The sequence below is a fragment of the Hippoglossus stenolepis genome, chromosome 2, assembly GCF_022539355.2.
Source record: "Hippoglossus stenolepis isolate QCI-W04-F060 chromosome 2, HSTE1.2, whole genome shotgun sequence".
In the NCBI taxonomy this organism is placed as follows: Eukaryota; Metazoa; Chordata; class Actinopteri; order Pleuronectiformes; family Pleuronectidae; genus Hippoglossus; species Hippoglossus stenolepis.
In genome coordinates, this window is record NC_061484.1 from 18,369,816 (window position 1) to 18,383,041 (window position 13,226).

Below are 13,226 nucleotides of genomic sequence, written 5' to 3' on the forward strand. Positions count from 1 at the left end.
GCGCGAGGGACCTGAATTATAAGACATTTTAGATTTCCACTCTCATTTAAAAGTGTTTGGAGATTTCAACTGTCTGTCAACACTGAAAAGAGCAACTCTTTATTTCAGCGAATCACTCTCAATCTTCCTGGGAACTAAACTCAGACATCACAGTTGTTTATATCCCTCTAAAGTGGTGTTACTATGTTTCTCTGTAAGTTAGTGAATCTCATTGTCAGTTCAAAATTTTGTTCCCAGAATGGAATTGAAATCCCAGTTCAATTTCTACGTCAGCAGAACGAGCCACATGCAGCTCAGTGTACGTTGTGTCGTGGTCGTACTCCTCATCCAGCACTGTCAGCTGCACTTGACCGCTGCTGCTGTCAAACACTGACAGCACTGGCACACAACTCTCATGATGTGTGAAATTGACTGTTACCCTACAGGTCATCACCATAGTGGATATGAGAAAAGAAGACATCCTTCTTCTCACTTGTTAAGTGAGTGAGCTAAAGCCAACAGAAGCCTTTTTAAGTTTATGGAACAAATCTGCTTTAATATAGCACATTTTTTGCATTTGTGCATGTATATGTGCAGATTTATTTATTTATTAAGGCCTGATTCTTTTGATGGTAAGGCTCTGCCCTGTGAAAAATCCAGTAAGTCAAACTCAATACCCGCCTTATCCAGGAAAATACTTTGGTTGTGAAAAGACCAACGCTAGAATAGGAGGTGGAGGTTAATAATCTACATCTCCAAACTATTTTACTGCCATCATAAAAATACGTGCATGCTCAAAAGCTCTTCAGGGCACAAGTGGACTACTGATGGAGCACTCTCTGGATTCTCTCTTAACAATTCACTTCCTTTGCTAAGGTTGGATATAATGAAATGTCAGGTAACAGTTTTGTACTAATAATATTAAACTTATCAGCACATGTACCATGTTGAATGTTTTCACCGGGCTCTCAACAGGGCATCTCGCTTTTTTGCAGCAGCTAAAATGTGTCCTCAACCAAATGGCTTCAACTGCCAAATAAAGTTATCTATATATATTTCCAAATGCCCTAAAATCTGTGATGACGAAATCAGAGCCGTGTCATCGCGACCTCATCAGCCCTCCTCAGCCCTCCTCAGACCACACAGGGGCTCAGCATCCCGCCCTCTGTACTCTTCATTAGCTCACACACACAAGTATGGCCCTGTACCAGCAGCACTCCGAGTGTGTGAATGTGTGAGAGCTTGTTTGCCTTAGTGTGTTTCTTTCAGTTTGAGTGTTAGAGTAGATAAATGTATATTTTTTTGGAACTCTGGGTTGTTTATACAGCGAGCATTACCACAGCAAACAGCTTCATTTCCTTGTTATATTTAATATATGCTATGAGAGCTGTGTTGACCTCCTGCCACTGTGCTACTGACCCAGCAGGAGGCATTTTGCATCATTATTTAGAAAAGGTGCTAAAAAATACCACTTACCAGCTTGTTGTGTATAAGCATCACAGGTGGTAAATAACCCCGAGAAAATAAGTAAAAATTGGCAACAAAAAGCAAAGAAAGAAAAAAACATTTTAAAACAATAACTCAAATTTTCATGCAACTTGAATTTGAAAGTATTAGGGATGCATTTTGTTCAGCTGCATCCTGTATTCAGTGAACTCTAAAAAAATGTCTTGACTTGAGATGAAATGGTTGAAACTAAACCACCTTTCAGCTTATTATGTAGAGGGAAAGCTCATCTGCTGTAATGGCTCTGCAAGGTGTCAAGGTTACAAGCCTACGGATTTTTTAATTTCTGTGTTTGTGTGGGTTTGAGCAAATTGCTCTGAAGGCACATTCTGACTTATCTGCAACCTCCTAACAATCTGCACAGTTTTATAAACTCTACACTAAATTAAGGCAGTTGTGGACCTAACGTGGGTTGAAGAACAGAGAGATTCAAGGAACTATCAATCATCTCAGTGAATTTACACCACAACCTTAGTTCACTATATGCACACACATGCATACAACTGAATCAATGCAGTGTGCATTTCACATACGCATTCTCACACACATCGATGATAATCTGAGGTAAAGTATGATCACGTCCCTTTTTTCCTACTTATCGATTTCTTCCTTTCCTCCTGCAGGAGACACGATGCGTATTGCCTCGTCAGAGTTTGCTGACGACCCGTGCTCCTCCGTGAAACGTGGCACGATGGTGAGGGCGGCCCGCGCCCTGCTCTCTGCCGTCACCCGCTTACTCATCCTCGCTGACATGGCCGATGTCATGAGGCTGCTGGCCCACCTTAAAATTGTAAGTGCGATCATCTCCCAGAGGACAAAATGTTCTTCTTGAAACAGGAGTTCTGCAGTGTGGTGTCTGGTTGATATTAAATCGAGAGTTATGAGGTAGCAGGGTTGTGATTATCGGGTATGTTGTGTTGGAGTTGCTGTCACAACTGTGAGGTGTAACAGTCAATGTTCATGTTTATGTAATGAACATGTCATGAAATGTCAGAATCCCTGAATGTATTATTAAGACTTACATGCACAGTGCACCTAAAGGCCAGTATATGCACTTATCACAGCCCATGCACACACTAGCATATACAGTAGATGAAGTTATTGAAGGGTATCAATATCATACCCTGGTGCCCCAGTGTGATTAGCTACTTATTCCCCTCACATCTCACTCACTTAGTGCAGAGTCATTTGAAAAAAGTTTCTCTGTCCCTTATTTTGGAAATGGCTCAGGGATTTGAAGGAGAAGCTAATACAGGGTGTGCTGAAGAATGATATGCAATGGGTATAATCTGAAACAAACTAATGCTGGGATGCACCTTCAGTCACTTCCTCTTTCCCTCTCACACACACACAAACACACACACACAGACACATACCCACACTCAGAGTCCTTTATTCCAGCTTCATTCTGGAGGCCCACAGAGGGGCTTAACTCAAGCCAGTATAATCCCCGCCATCAAAGGCCACTTAAAAGTTATCTCTCTCTCTTCTCCATTTTCCATTACATCTTGTGCAGCACTTTCATTAGGGATAGAAATGGGTTTAGAATCAGAGTGTACCGAGAAAGGGATGGAGCTCGGTGAAATGAGACCTATTAAATTTGCACATATAAATGGCGATTGTTTTTTTTTTAACTGGTCACAGTTACACAGTTGAAAAAACACTACTTGTGACAAACACATGTATTGTGTCGTTGTTTTACTGTGACCTTACGGTTAAGGATTTAGTGCTTGATTAAAAGATGTAGGTCATGACCTTGTTTTCATATGTGCTCCCTGACTGTTTCAAAGATTCAGCATTTATTTGTATGTCTGTGTGTGTCTGTGTGTGCATTTGTGTGTGTGTATCTGTGTGTGCGTCATGCGTGTGCATGTGTGTGTCTGACAGGTAGAGGAGGCCCTAGAGGGAGTGAAGAATGCAACTAATGAGCAGGACCTGGCCAACCGCTTCAAGGAGTTTGGAAAGGAGATGGTGAAGCTTAACTACGTGGCAGCCCGCAGACAGCAGGTAAATGTCTTTTTCAGAACACAAGAAACCTCTCTTGACTTACATGTCATGTTAAGACGAAGGAAGATCCAATGGGAAATGACTCCTTCGGGAGATAAATGGAGTAATAATGTTATATATGAGGCATTGTTTAGTCTTTACTAACCTTCTGGAGGGCAGCCACAATCTCAGAGAATCCTGATGGACAAGACAACACCGAGTGACTCGTTTTTTGTGTCATAATTCTAATAATGACAATCATATAATAATATAATAATGAAGAGCAAATCAAATTGGTTCTAGAATGGCGCCCTGTGGCACCCCACACCTAGACAATGCTTGGGAAAAGGTAAATCCATCAATGGACACAACAAATTTGTTTAAAAAAAGTTTGATGAGAACCACTTATCAGCCGTCACATAGAAACCAACCCATGCTCTCAACCTTTCATGAATAATACGATCATCCACTGTGGGAAACGAAGCATTAAGATAAAGAACCTGAATTTTCACATGAATCTGTTTTTTTATACATTGGCCAATTCCATATCTTTATCTGCTTGGCCTAAACATTGTGACATTATGACCCTATCAAGACTTATTTTTGTATTCATATACAGTTGAGTTGTTACAGCTGGAAAACTGACCATTACTGTGTATAATCTGTTTTTTTTTGTGGGGGCAACATGGGTAAAGGTTTCTGTTTAACATCATTTGAAAAAAATGACTGTAATTCAGCTTAATATCCGCACCAGTGCTTGAAAACAGGCAGCAAATAACAATGTTTTTTAATATGGCCTCCGGTATGACAAGCGTTCATTCGGCTGATCTGTCCCAGAACAAAACACTGAACTGAATCCCATCCAGCTCCAGGGCTGCTGAACTGCTGACACTCCTCGAACTTTGTTTGGTTGGAACAAAACCAGTTAATCGTTTAGGATGTTATATTATTTGTGCTGTGATCAGTTTGTGGTTTATTTGTCTCTATTGTGAAAAATGGTAATATCAAAATAGATGCCTTTTTTAGGGGCTCACTCGAAATGATTGTTAGTGCATATTTGAGAGTCTTTGCTACCTTCCCAGGAACTTAAAGACCCCCAGTGTCGAGATGAGATGGCGGCTGCACGTGGGGCCCTTAAGAAGAACGCCACCATGCTGTACACGGCCTCTCAGGCCTTCCTGCGCCACCCGGATGTGGCGGCTACACGTGCAAACCGAGACTACGTGTTCAAGCAGGTGCAGGAAGCCATAGGAGGCATTTCCAGTGCTGCTCAGGCCACCTCACCCAATGATGAGAAGCACGGCCACGCTGGCATTGGAGAACTGGCTGCTGCCCTCAATGAATTTGATGTAAGTCAGCAAGCATTCTGTTCTTCTTCTCTGTGTGTGTGTGTGTGTTCAGACTGATGTATCTTAACTTTAGGACCATTAACTACCTCCTACATCTATCGACTTTTTGTCTCATATGGCTCATGTGCTCCATGAAAACATTTTATCATTTTAATGTAAACATCTGTATAGCTTGGTGTTCTGTAGTTGCATCCAAATCATCAGAGATTTCCTAGTCTGATATTTAGGATGGCATTAAGATGGCAAGCTCGCCATGTTCTTTTCTGACTATAACAATGAAACACACATTAAGTCAAGCTATCTCCAATTTTTTATCGTACCCCTCTGTATGCTTGTAAACATTTCCACTATTTACTGAGGCACGTTCATTGCACATTACAAGTGATGCACTGCACACCACCAGCAGTTCTTATCTGCACCACTTTGTTCAGCCTGACATTGTTGCCGCATCCGCAAGGGCTCTCCCTCTGAGACTTGTGATATCTAAATATTGACTGAACACATTTTTCTCTGTCTCTCTGTCCTTCACTGTTTCGCACATACACAAGCAAACACAGACACACACTAAACCCACTAACAAACACTGAACCACCAAATATGTGTGTAGTATATGGTGTATGTTTTTGTCTGTACACTTTTTTAGCTGCTGTTCTGTCTTTTATTTAAATCTATAAGATGCTCAAGATGCAAGTAATTGACTTTATATGTGTTTAGAATGAGACGTCTCCGTAAACACAATTCTATGCTGCCATCTAGTGGTTTTACATTGATAGTGAACTATTGGTACGTGGCCTGAATAAAGCCGGTACCTTGATGCTATTTAGTTGAACATGTCTAGAGGTCAGATTATTGAGATGATTCTGGATGTTGGCTTGAGTTTCAAAGTTTGTGGGTAAAAGCAGTACTTTGATTCCTGTATCAAGTTTTTGGCATAATTTCCCCTTTAGCTTGTGTTCATATCTAGCTAGATATGATATGTTGGACAGTTTCCATTAAGATTCAATATAACAGCAGCATGCAGTACAGTTAGCAGTCTGCTTCTAGTAGGGCTGTCCTCTAAGAGTCGATGAATTGGTCAAGAAAACCCTGAGTCGACTCTCTGTTTGTGGATCGACTCATTTTTGCTGAAAGAAAGGAAAGAATACATTTTCAGGCCTCACAGTGTGAGACACAGATTCAATAAGAGGCAGCTTGACAGGGTCAGGAGGGGAATCCCTGACTTCACTCATTAGCAAGGGTGTGGACAGTTAAAAGACAATTATGCACTCAAGATGAAAAGTGAAGGAAAGGGGGCTCTGCATCCAGACAGAGCGTCATCAGTAATGAAACACGAGTGGTTACTGTCTTCAGACTGACACAGCAGCAAGGGTCCAATCAGCTGGGGTTGAAGCTGTTACCAGATTCAGTCATAAAGTCTTTACTGATCAAAATTATGTATTTTCTCCCACAATATCCAACTGTTATCCAATTTGTTCAGTGTAGTACCTGGTTTATCACAGACTACAGCCCCTAACACCATTATGACTTATTTAAATAATATGTCATTTTATTAATGCCCTTAAGTGACAACACTGTATTGTATTATTATGCCCTAGGCTGCCAAGTGATATTGAGTTCAGCATATTTATTATTGTTTGCACTATAGTCTCGGTAAGACTGCTTCTGCTGCCACTGGTGAAGGGTTGCATATTAATTCAAAAGAAAACATGGTTGCCATAGTTATCAACAGCAAGTGGCGTGTGAGGCGACAGTGCTAACCAATGCACCACTGTTCCATTCCACAACCTTTTCCTTATGCATTAAAGAATTATGATATACTCATAGACTCATAGACTTAATGATGTAGTTTTAACCATAGTCAGAGCAGCATTCGTACAACCATCAATATGCACTTACTAGACACTGCAGATTTATTCATCTCTGGCCACATGTATCTTTACCTCTCTATCTTTCCTTATTATTATAAGTTTCATGGTTATATAAACACAGTCTATGATAAATATCCCTGTGCTCTTTCCACAAGTTCTTAGTTCACAGTATGTGAGTGACCCCTTGTGGGGAGATTTGGACATTGCAATTAACTCATATACTCCTCTATATTATATACTTCTATACTACTGTTTATTTCTAGTGCTGATCCTGCTATACATTTATTCTACATGAAGCATTGGCCTTGAATAATCATATCCACTCTGTTTTTTTTATGTTTTACAGTTTTAGTTTTTTTTTAAAGACAAAAGACCTGAATGTGATTCACGTCTGCAGACAGGCAGCATCTCAATAAGATAAACTGCCCTTTGCTTAACCCTCTGTGTTTGCCTGAAGCTAGAGGTTGTTTAATTCTTAACTTACCACAGACACAGATCATCGTCAGATCCTTCCAGCATATTAATGATTGGATCTACTAAACTATAAGGAATGGCACTTGCAGGATGTCGTACATGTTGTTACATATGTCTTTATATGGAGTTGTGTTTGGTGTTAGAACATGTGTAGCTACATGCAAACACTATTTTTCCAAATTGTTTCAGATTTTCTCTCCCTCCCTCAACGTCCGTCCATCCTCACAAACTCACACGAGAAGAACACACACGGCAATGGAGTTTCTCTGAATGCTGCAGAGTAGAATGGTTGCATTTAAACCCCCTAAAAAAAGCTTAATATGTGAGGTCCTTTCAGCTTTTTTTGAAAATAAATCCTCCTCTTCTCCTCTCTTGATTTACAGAAATGCAGATGTAGCCTATGACTAAACAAAAACTGTGATTAACATCAGTCTCACACTTACTTGGATGAGTAATCTCAATCACACTGTAAACACGTTTTTATGGGGGGGGTAGACTGAATGCCTCTATAATGAAAATAAAAAGGATGTTGAGCACGTTGCCTCAGTCACTCCTGAACATGTGCAGTCTGACACCAAAGTTTAGACAAGATTTTTAAATGCTGGTCACAGATGCAGGTCTAGAAAGTGAAAGGGCAGCTTATGAATAAGACAGGAAAGAATAGATGACCCCATCTATCTATTTTTTTTTTTACTGACGACCAGGACTACTTTCATTGAGTCAATTTGGGACGCTGAGGTACAAGATCTATTAGGAGCAAAAGGGAGGTCAGCATCAGTTCAAATTCACTCAGGTTCAGCGACGTCTGGCATATAAATAAGAGACAACATGAGCAACCCTCCACCTCTTACCTTTTAGATTCCCCATCAAATATGTTAAAGGTTTTTCCTAAGAATGCACTGTGCACGCTACATAGGTTTGGCCCAATTATTGACTTTTATATAAACAAACTCACTAAAACCCTATTCACATTATTTCTGAGCTTGTAATAAGGCACCAAATCCCAGTCCTGAACCTTTAAAAAAAAAGGAAAGAGATAATATATTGAATTATATGAAAAGGCCGAAGCATATGTTTTAAACTCTGTTTGTAACTGTAACACCCACTGTTTCACTGAAAACTGACTCAGTGTCTTGAAAGTGAAACCAAGGTGGCAGTGCCTGAAATCAGTATTCTCTGAAATGACCAGTAGAGGGCGACTCAACTGGTTGCAAAAAGGAGTCAGTGTATATTAAAGTCTATGAGAAAATGACCATATAACACCAGTCAATATTTTCCTGAAGAGTTTATGGTCTCAAACACTAGTTCCAAGTCCAGTCAAGGTCCCATTTAGAGTCAAATAAACCATAAAGCACAGTATGCATTGGGACAAGGATACCGTGTGATTGACAGCTAGTACTGTCAAATCGGTGCAGGAGTAGGGGTGTGTGTGTGTGGTGTCCTCGAGCTCTCAGTCAGGCTCCACCCCCCTCTCCAAACATGGTTACTTCTGGTTTCAAAAAAACAAGATGGCGCTGGACAAAATGCCAAACTCGAGGTTTCAAAACAGGAGCTCAGAATCCAATGGCTGACGTGACGGTGGGTTGCCCCTTAGGAGAACCCATTCATTTAGCAGTGGATTTTTTCTAATATACAATTATGTGTAGGAAACATAACAGCAGCTAAAAAAGCAGTGGGTGATGTCATGGTGGGTATACCATTTGGTTTTAAAACTGTAAACATACCAAAAGCGTGTGTGGTTCTGTGGTTGAATGGTAAAATTGTTCCACTTTTTGTTATTAAGTTGTAATTTGTTTTAATCACTAGTACTGATTTACTTTACTGCTGCATCCACTTGGACTAATTCAGTTGGTGCAATAACAGCTTGCAGTGACATATTTATTAAAGCAGTCTTGAAATAGTTTTTTTTTATTGGATCAGTGGTCAGGTCTCTCTAAAGGCGACACTGAATTTGAGAAGAGCCTCCTTTAAATTCAATATGCAGGAAAAGCACTTTTATGTCCGAAGGAAAGTCTTTATTTGGGGATCTGAGCTCAGTGGGAGGACAGATGGAGTCAAGCCCCAACGGGTATGTGGGTAAAGACACACTGTAGCACACACAGGCATAGATCGTTTTTTTAGGTCACAGCACACATACACAGTGAAGGGGTATTATCATGTACAACAAGGTTTTATCATGTGTCATGTCATGTCATGTCATATATATATATATATATTCCTCCTCTTAGCTGTTTGTACCACATCTACAGGAGGATGACTGGACACAATAGAGCATTTACATGCAGGCAGGAAACAGACAGACTGAAACTCTCTCCTTCTTACCAAGTAACTTCACATTTTAACAAGAAGAAAATAAAATGAGATCTATGTCTTCCTCTCCTCTTTCTACGTTGAGCCTCCTTATCTTTATGCAGTCAAAAGCACTTAGCACCTGAGAACAGCCTCTTTAAAAACAAAAAAATTGACTCTGTCTTTATCACCTACAGTCTCACACATCAAGGCATCATCTTAAGAAAAGCAACAAAGTAAGTGCTTCCCTGTGAGGCCTTTTTTAGCATGAAGAAATACAAGATGCACTGTTATTCAGTCAAAGTAACTGAGCTGAGAACAACCTGCCAGTCAAGTATCACTTCTAGAAGGTCTAACTTTGATTCCACCAACACGGCCCCGGCACTGTGTCCCTCCTGTGTCACATCGACTTTTGAGAAATCAATGCGCAGGTGAGGAAAGGTGTATTGGTTTCAATGCATTGGCCTCAGACTCGAAGCAAACAACGGGTTCATGCCGTCGCCAGCAGATGGCAGTGTTTAATTACTTTCATCACTTGTCCATCCTTCCCCTCTCTCATTCCCCACCCTCTCTCTATCATATCCATTTTTATCCTTTTTTCCTGCAGGTCCTTAGAAACAGAGATTTTTCAGTCTGGCTCATTCTGTGCTCCGAGCAAAAGTCTGCATCACCTTGTACGCTTTTGTACCATAAATGAAATGGAAGCTAGCGTCTGATGCCGAGATGCTTTTGATGTGCGCGGGTCCTCGTACTGAGCTTTGTCTAAGATAATTCAGTATTAGGGTTCACTAGATACAGCCTCGTCAATCTGAGGGCTCGGCCCTCGTCTGTTGGGCAGTGTTGCTTTTCTTCTCTTCCGCATGGACCCTTCAGTGTCCCAGTGCAGTTGTGTCATCACGGGTCTCACATACCTCCAGCTACTTCACGTAAACACACTCTCAGAGGGCTCAGTGGCTGTGTAGGTACTCACACACACACACACACACACACACACACACACACACACACACACACACACACACACACACACACACACACACACACACACACACACACACACACACACATCAACACGTTTCATTCACACACAGTGCAGACGTGCATACACTGGCAGAGCATAGCTTTGAGACTGCGGCAGAGATCCAAGTCACACTGGATCATTTTTCCACGGTTTGTATTTCCATCTGCTTGTCCTCCACCTCTTTCCTCTTTTCGGGGGGTTTATTTACACAGCGTCTTTCTCATCCCCCCATACCTTTCTCTCTCCTTTTCCTCTTTTCCTCTTTCCCCTCTTCCTCTCTTTGTTCTCATTGTCTGATGTATCTCGAACCAGCAGAGGTGTTTAAAATGCTAGCGAGCTCACATGCCGAGCCCATTTGGAAACTTGATTTGTATTTTCATGCAAATGGCTCCAGAATATATCGCAGGACCTGTAGTCACATTGCAGTAGAATATGCCGGTCCTCACTGTGCATACATTACGGACCAACTATAACCGGATTTACTTGCTAGCTCAGGGAAAGTGTGCATGACAGCCGGCCCTTTGAATCTCACTGTGGCGAGCAATGCTTCTGAGTGTAAGTCGCTTTCCAAGTGCTTCATGTGTTCATCGGCGCAGTGAAAGGTAACTGGCCATGTTGATGCTTATGGGATGACACACAGGGAGACTCCTTCAATTACGGCTAATTACAGAATTCCAATAAACATCACAGACATGAGAGGAAAAGCTGATTTTGCGTGCTTCTTCCTTTTTTTTTTTGTTTTATCAACCTGTATATAGAGATAGACTTCTTGTTTTCTTTTTGGGAGTTTGTTTGCATCTCCTCTTGTCAATGAGATGAGTTTCTCCTTCTCTGAACAACATGCGCCACAGATGGGATCTCCGTTGTAAGTGTATGCACAACGACCGCCCGGTGATGACCTTTCCGCGTGCTCCGTTTGTGGACGAGACGCTGCTGAGGCAACCTCAGAGAAACAGTGGTCGGGGAGCAACCCGACTCTAATGTATGTAGATGCATTCCTAACTGAGGGATAGCTTTCTTTGTAATTGCTATATCAATCTGTGCACTAGTACCCGTGCTGTCTCATTTCAGGCCCTCTCTTATTTCTCTCCCGCTTTCCTCTTCCTCTCTTGCCCTAACACACATGGTCAGACGCACACACACACACACACACACACACACAGTCTGCTCTCTCAGCCCTCCTTCCCCCGATTTCGCTCTCTCTCCTTGACTCACATCGATTCCGCTCTCGAACATGTGGGTGTTCAACACATTCTGAAGTTGCCTGTGAGAAACTGGCAGAGAGGAAAGAGTATATCCTGATCACAGAGCCCGCTGGTGCTTGTCGGGGGGGAAGGTCAGACGCAAACATGCGCAGATGCGCGATCATGTACGGATGCACACAGACCCGAAGCATTAATAAACAAATTGAACACAATGCCGAGTGCCAGTACTATTGACAAAACCCCTGTTGTGTTCAATAAAACTCCACTCCCGCCGTCATTTTCACCTTGGCTGAGCCACGTGTTAGCCCAGAGGTACACCTCTTAATCACGACATCCTCTGCCTGCCGATTACAACACTGCCTCATTCTCCATGGACAGATGCACCTGTCAAGAGAAATATGAATAGGGGGACTAAGCTGAAGTAATGGGACATGACCAGGGAGATAGCGAAGCATTGGTTTGTTTGTTGCTGTACACTAATTAGCCACTGCCTCGCTTGTCTTGATGGCAATAAGGCATGGCCGAGCTGCGGAGGAGGCAGGAGGAGAGTGGGAGGGGTCACTGGTAAATGGGATTCTGAGATCCATACTAGTTACAGTCAGAGCCATGGGTCCATAGTGATCCTGCTCTCCCCTGCTGCTTTCACATAAAGTTCAGTTTGCAGCTTTAAGGAAGTCTTCTTGTTTATCTGCAGTTATAGATTTAGTCTTGTTAGAATGGAGTGTTCTGCTGTGCGGTGTTGTTGGTGAAAGCACCTTATCATAATACAACAAACAATTTATCATAACATAACACGGCCAAATATTCCCATCTGAGGCTTGTTCCAACTTATCTTTGTTTTAAGTTTTCCTCGGCGCTCAGAAGCAAAAAATGATGATTAACAGAGTAGTTTGAGTATATTCTAACCACTCCTGCCATATATAGACAGCCACCTTTAAATTTAATGGCAGCAGCAACCAAAGTGAATTACCTCACTGCATCTTCAGACCTCTCAGCATAAAAGTCTCAGGAGTTGAATTCTGAGTGGGTGCAGCAAATTACTTTTTTCTTTTTTTTAAAAAGGTATCTTGCCTTCCAGTCAAGGATTTCTCTGTGGGAGCCTCACATGCCAGCTTGCCCGCTCATCTCTGTTCATTCTCATGGATGCGGGGGCAAGCTGGCTGTTGCACATACAGTGCATGTATTGTATGCAAGTGTATAGACACAAACACACGCAGGCCGGAAGACTGTTTCCCTGCTTAGGGCCAAACCGACTGTCCTTGCTAGTCACACAAAGCTACAGTTTTTTGCAGAAGGTTTTTATGACTTTTTTTGAAATGCAGCATTTCCACCCACACATATTCTTGCACTACTCTGAACAATAATATGGACATGCCCATACATATTGACTTACACACACACAGTCCTAGTTTTTCTGCAAATGATATATCTGGCAGCGAACTCCTGGTGGATTTGAGACAAAACCGAACCAAAAGATTATAAATGAGCTGCTTGTCTGATTTTCACTCTCCATGTTGCTAAAGCTCCCTACCTCAAAGTCTGGCTGTAA

General features: G+C 41.8%; 1 protein-coding gene across 1 annotated transcript in view; it reads left to right on the top strand.

The window, feature by feature from the left end:
• ctnna2 (catenin (cadherin-associated protein), alpha 2) overlaps positions 1-13,226 on the top strand; it is a 282,069-nt gene that overhangs the window by 47,506 nt on the left and 221,337 nt on the right. The window contains exons 4-6 of the mRNA XM_035184820.2: positions 2,109-2,275; positions 3,373-3,492; positions 4,554-4,820. Coding sequence (XP_035040711.1) covers positions 2,109-2,275; positions 3,373-3,492; positions 4,554-4,820 — 554 coding nt within the window. The remainder of the gene's footprint in view (positions 1-2,108; positions 2,276-3,372; positions 3,493-4,553; positions 4,821-13,226) is intronic.